Source organism: Micropterus dolomieu, linkage group LG11 (assembly GCF_021292245.1).
Source record: "Micropterus dolomieu isolate WLL.071019.BEF.003 ecotype Adirondacks linkage group LG11, ASM2129224v1, whole genome shotgun sequence".
Taxonomy (NCBI): Eukaryota; Metazoa; Chordata; class Actinopteri; order Centrarchiformes; family Centrarchidae; genus Micropterus; species Micropterus dolomieu.
The window spans coordinates 8923429-8930220 of NC_060160.1; the positions used below are offsets into that span (position 1 = coordinate 8923429).

General features: G+C 41.2%; 1 protein-coding gene across 1 annotated transcript in view; it reads left to right on the plus strand.

The window, feature by feature from the left end:
* Nucleotides 1-1225: 1225 nt before the first annotated feature.
* LOC123979132 (piggyBac transposable element-derived protein 4-like) overlaps nt 1226-6792 on the plus strand; it is a 10494-nt gene continuing 4927 nt past the window's right edge. Inside the window, exons 1-3 of the mRNA XM_046062897.1 lie at nt 1226-1341; nt 5063-5215; nt 6060-6792. Coding sequence (XP_045918853.1) covers nt 6232-6792 — 561 coding nt within the window. The 5' untranslated portion in view covers nt 1226-1341; nt 5063-5215; nt 6060-6231. The remainder of the gene's footprint in view (nt 1342-5062; nt 5216-6059) is intronic.

Sequence of the window (6792 nt, forward strand, 5' to 3'; positions counted from 1 at the left end):
ACCCCCCCCCCCCCCCACCCCAAAAGGGAATGGAGGAATTTGCAGGTGGTAATCGGAGACGATTGCTCACTCCTTATCCTTCCTGACTTCCTCTCTAGTTGTATGTATGTGGCAATTGAACACGTGTACCTAATAAAGTGGCCAGTGAGTGTATATACAGTTGATTGTTAACAGAAATAGCTAATCAGCCAATCACATGGCAGCAACTAAATGCATTTAGGCATGTAGATGTGGTCAAGAGAACTTGCCGAAGTACAAACCAAGCATCAGAATGGGAAAGGGGATTTAAATGACTTTTAACGTGGCAAGGTTGTTGGTGCCAGACGGGCTGGTCTGAGTCTGAGAACTGCTGACCTACTGGGATTTTCACGCACAACCATCTCTAGGGTTTACAGAGAATGGTCCAAAAAAGAGAAAATATCCAGTGAGCGGCAGTGGTGTGGATGAAAATGCCTTGTTGATGTCAGAGGTCAGAGGAGAATCGGCAGACTGGTTTGAAATGACAGAAAGGCAACAGCAACTCAAATAACCTCTCCATACAACCAAGGTATGCAGAATACCAACACCTGCTTAAATTATAATGTGCGATACTCTGCCGCTACTATTTATTCCTTATTACTGTTCACCATAACAATTCCTTAATTATGTAAATACTGTATCATAACAATTCCTTTAACTATGTAAATACTGTACATATCCACACTCCTGATATTTATATACTTCTCTATATACCACTATCTTTATTATATTCCTTTGCCCTTGTGCAATGTGTGCAACGGTAACACAGAACAACACGTCAAACCTTGAAGCAGATGGGCAACACAGCAGCACAACTGCTGTTTCCGTGGTGTCATCAACAACCATATGAGATCTTGACTTTAATTGCAGAGGAAACAGGTCACAAAGTCACTCAACTGTTGTGCATCGCTGCACCTTCTTGGTTTTCACATGGCTTGAATTGGTTGGGGCACCGGGGCTTTATAGAATGATGTTAGAGAATGAATAAGAAGTGAATTAGTGTATTATACTTGTCAGCTGAAGCAAGAAGATCAGAGTCAGTAAAATGAATCGGAGTTCCCATCACCAGAAGATGCCCCTTTTGACATATAGTTTTATAACAACAAAGATGTAGTCCATTATTTCTAGGGGGGGGGGGGGGGGGGGTATTTATAAGGAATTGGGGCGGGGGTGAAGGTATGCATAAAGGGGGGGGGCCTGAACAGGTTTCACCTAGAGCTCCCACAAATGCTAGAACTGGCCCTGTCTGTGACACAACACTAACGGCGCCAAAACGGTGGGACAAGAAAATAACGGCAGTCTGCAGACCACACGGAGAAGGAGGTAACGTTAATTATGTACATCTATGAAGGAGTCCGAATAATCAGCAAGGTCCAAGGCTAGTGGAGTCATTCTACGGTGTTTGCAAGCTAGCAGAGCCATGCATGCGTGCATGAAGCTAAGGCAAATGCAGATGTCTGTACACTTGGGAGAGGTAGGGTTAGCAAGTAAGCTAAATAAGTTACCCAGCTCCACAAAAGCCGCAGACTGCAGCAGCGTGTGTGCAGCCAACTTTAGCTGTACTGCTTCTTCCCCTGCTAAATGTGTGTGTGTTGGGTGGCCAACTTCCACAAGTAATGTTAGAAATACAGAACAACCGCAGATGCATATTGTCGAGTTGCTTCACCTTCCTCTCCTGCAGATTAGCCATTGTTTTAGTGGTGGTGGTGTTGATGCGTGTTTTGTTTAGCACCGCTAGCAGTAAGAAACGTGACCATACGTCCTCTTTTTTTCCCCCGGACATGTCTTCTTTGTGTGATCTAAAAAATGCACCCGGATGAGATTTCTAAATAGCCCAAAATGTCCGGGTTTCGGATTTTGCTCTCTACGGTCGCCATTCATTGTTTGCGTTTTCGCATTTCTGTGACCTTCTCCTTAGATTCTGCCTTCTCATACTCCACCAGTGGTCGGTTGTGTAGGCCTACACGCACTTGTTGGCCAAACTGCATATCAACCATTGTTCTCAGCAACCGAGTAGCAGCTTGCTTATCAGCAGGGGCACATGGTGCTTGAACAGTGTAAAAATACCCTAAACGAGTGCTTGAAATGTGGACATTAAACGAGACATTAAAAAACGGTTGACGTGTGCAACCATGGGTGCTACAGCAAACTCTTCCAAATGGGAAAACTCGTTCTGCGTGAACGGTTTTGATTATTGACAAGTTGGCATTAACACATTTTGAAACTAACCACTATATAGACCATTTTTCTTGCTCAAGAACTTAATGAATGCAGAGCCAAAGTCACTCGCTTCCGCTTCCGGCCCATGGGACCTTATTTCGGGAAAAAATATGCACGGTCGTCACTGGCGAGAGACAATCTTTTTATCCTGTTAAAATTGAGTCTGGAATTACACATGATGTTTGTTCAATGAACTACATCTCTCGTCTCGCACAATATACGTCGGCAACATGTTAGCCATAGACTGTATATAAAAAGATGTTAGCGCGGTAATGCTACCTAACGTTCATTGCTTTCTTGCTACTAGCTAGATAACTTAGCTGTGTTTCACGCAGAAATATATCACACCTGATGTGTTTAATCCAACGAATTTTTGACGTTAGCTTCAGTCACTGAGTTACGACGTCACATACGCGACTTTTGGGTTTGTAGTCTCTGTAATTATGTATTTTTCTTATGCCTCAACAGTATTACAACAAATTGCGACTTTCTTGACTTTAAAATGTAACGTTATCTTTTAAATTGACAAACATCATATGTGTAATTCAGGGCACAATTAAGGTCCCATAGTGGTCCACCGGGAGAGAAGGGACTGCCTGGAAGTATTATACTAGTGGTAAACTATACTATTATCTGAAATTATAATGAATACACTAATATAAGCCGTTGTTTTATCAATCAATTGACTTGTTGAATTTCAATAAGATGTTAATAAGCCTACTAAAACAATCTGACAATAGCCAAACAAAGTATAACCTATAAATATATTTGTATTATACTAGCGTTAAACTTTTTATTTAATGTTATAATATTGTACTAATAGCCTACACTAATTTATACTAGTTCCTCCTCCATGTGGATAGAGCCTCTGCTGTAGACATTACCACGGTGTCACCATTACATGAATCCCTCCCAGCCCAAACCATCCACCCCCCTGTCTGCCTCCTGCCCCCACTGTCCTCTTTTTTTTGAAAACCAAAAGATGGTTACCCTACGTTGATCCGCGGATCATTAACCAGCTGTATGATTTACATGCAGCTACCATCATCTCTAAAGCTTTTGTTGTAATCATTCTGCATCCATACATGTCCAAACTTGAGATCAGTTTTGCAAGTGCAACATACGAAAACACCCGCTTAAGAAAGCTTGCGACAAGCCCCAAACAAAAAGTGAGCAATCCTGTGGCTGGTCATTCAGAGAGTTATTACCTGAGAGTTTGCACTTCAACCACATTTTCAAATTGAAGCTTAAAGAAAGGACTTTATGCCTTTTAATCAGAATTAATAGATAAACACTGAATATCTTGGCTTCTCAGACTTCAAGTAACACATTGTTGTAGTTGTAGTGGCTATTAATCACATTGAATCTTATTTCAGAAACGTATTGGGAAACATTGAGGGGCAGGCATGTGGTTTAAACAGACAATAGGATAAGTGAAAAACAACATATGTTCACCCAAACTTTCCACAACATCCAGTGTTGCATACCATTAGTAATAATGATGACTATTAAAGGAAAAGAGTTGCAGTTAAGTCAATTGAATCTTGTTGGAGACTTTTCAAAGAAAAATGGAGAGTGACGGCTCCTGTTGTCCATTTTACTTCTATAGCCCAATATCACAAATCACAATTTGCTTTGAAGGGGCTTTACAATCGTTACAACATTCAGCACCCTCTGTCCTCAGACCCTTGATTCAATGATTAAGACAAGGGACCAGAAAGTAAGTTGAATGTCTGTCGACTAGTCATTTAATGTTACCTGACACAAATCATCCCTGGAACATCTGGATTAATGTTGTGTAGCCCACTGTGTGTTCAGCAGCAGATGGCTGTCAGGTAGCCTGACAACCTGTTTAATAGAGGATAATTCACAATAAATGTATTGTAACAATGCATTCATTGTGACTATTGAATAGTATTATAGTATTTTAATATCATTCAACTGCAATAAATTCATTATGAATTGTCCCCATAAATAATTGCACATACATTTCAATATTTCTAAACGTATATTTGCATGATACATCAAATTCATTGATATTAATTCAATTTGTAATATTTTCTTAGTGAATTGTTGATGTTTTAGTCAGCACCACATGATTACACTGTTTCTGATGACCTTAAATTGTAAAACGCACAATTCAGAAAAATTAAAACAGAACTCACAGTGCCCGATTCATGGTCTCGTTGTTCAATATTTGAATGTAGTGTAACTTTAGCAGAAAAAATAATGAAGGGGAACAGAGAAGGTGACGAACCTAAACAGGCAAAAAATAGTGTGCAGGTCTATGATGACACCACGTTTCTGTAACGCGCCCGGTCTGTGACACTAGTTGTTTCGGTGGTTCAACACCCCTCCTGAAGTCCTAGGGGAAAGAATGGCTGAAATTCGTTATTTTCCTTACAATTCTACCAACAATACCCCATAATGACAGTGTGAAAGAAGTTTGTTTGAAATCTTTGCAAATTTATTAAAATAAAAAAACTAACATGTACATTTATTAAGTATACAAGTATTAACAGCTTTGACGTATCAAAATTGTTTGATTTAGCAATATCCGTAGATGATCCTGTCAAAGTTTTGAATCGATTGGCCAAATGATTTCGCAAAAATAGTTTTTTGAGAAAAGTAATAAAAATGTTCATAATTTGACATTTATAGAGCAGAAGACCATTGGAGCAAAGATGCAGATGAATCCCGAGATTACAATAATAAAAGAAGTTTAAAAACAAGAGGGCTCCTGCAGCTTCGCTGCTTGAATCCCTAAATATATTCATTTGGGGGCTTTTAAAGCAAATATTGACATGTGATTGTTGTTTTGCAGCCAAAAGTGAATGCAGCTTGGGGGCTGGTCATTTCATATCTGGCAAGATGGAGTCCACAACGGAAGACGCTTTGGAGGAAGTATTGCAGCCTGATGACAGCATGCAGGATTCAAACGAGAAAGCCTTAGAAACTGAGGACGATACAAACACAGGTGATGAGACAAATTCTGATGCCACCGATGCGGTCCCAGAACCTGCACACCAGCTCTAGACAGCGATACTCACAACTCTCCTGCTACTATAGCTAACATCACAACATAAGCATATCTTGGCAAACAAGTATGTAAGCTTAGTGTGCATGTCACATTTAACGTTACCAGACGCACAAATCATCGCTGGAACATCTGGAATAGTGTTGTGTGGTGGTGTGCGGGCGACTTTGTTTCTTATTTACAGAGCCAGGGCTGAGTACAAACTCTGGATTTTTTGTGCACACACAGACAGCTAGTGGACCATGAGGTATATTGGATTTGATTTGCTTACAAGTGATGCACAATATGGATTTTCCCCCACCGATCCGATAATTCCTTTCAATTCCTGTAAATGAAGAAGTTTTAAGTTGGAAGGGACCGCTGCTTCTATGGCTGCAGTTGAGCTAAAATCTCTAGTCAGCTGTTCACACGTATCAAGAATAGTCAACATATTTTCAATATTCAAGAACCTTGTTGTGCACTTAGAAATGCAAGTAACTCATAGTCTACTTAATATGCTGCCAGTGTGGCCCCTCTCAAGTTTTTACTAGCAGTTAAATTTTACCTATAACAAATAAAAGGTATAACAGGTAAATCTGATTTATTTATATATATAATCAGATTTACCTTACCTTTCTTTACTTACAGAGAGAGAGAGAGAGCTGTAGCTTCTGTAGCTTCTCAAGATTAAAGCGGAGAGGACTCTTTCAGTGCTTTATTCATGTGCCACGAAAATGTAATGTTAAAACATCTTAATTTGGTGGCCTATCCAAGCAAATATTGACATGTGATTGTTGTTCTGCAGCCAAAACTATATGCAGCTTGGATGCTAGTCATTTCATACCTGATGACAACATGCAGGACTCAAATGACAATGCCTCCGAAACGGAGGACAACGAAAATTCAGGTGATGATGTCGATTTTGAGCCGAATTCTGATGCCTCGATGCCTCTGATTCACCCAATGACGCCACTGAGATGGTGGTGGACATGGAGGAGACATCAGCTCAGGAATGGAAATCAAAACATGGGAAAATTGTCTGGTCTCCCACTCACTACGAGACGCTGCGCTACACTCCATACAAAGTTCTCACCCCGGGACCCACACGATACGCCATCTCTCGGATCAGCACTGTGAAGTCCTGCTTCGATCTCTTCATGACGGAGGAAATCATCCAGCTTGTTCTGGATATGACAAACCTGCATGGGAGACGTTCGACCACAGATTGGAAAGACATAGATGCCACTGACTTGCAGGCATACTTTGGACTGCTGATTCTGGCCGGTGTATACAGGTCACGCAACGAGGCTACCCGCAGCCTGTGGGATGACCACACAGGACGGGCCATCTTCCGGGCCACCATGTCCCACCGTGCATTCAATACTATAAATTCAAACCTGCGATTCGAAGACAAAAAGACACGACCTGCGCGTCGTAAGAACGACAAGCTGGCTGCCTTTCGGACCATCTGGGAGAAGTGGGTGCAGCGCCTCCCTCGTCTGTTCAACCCGGGCCGGGATGTCTGTGTAGATGAGCAG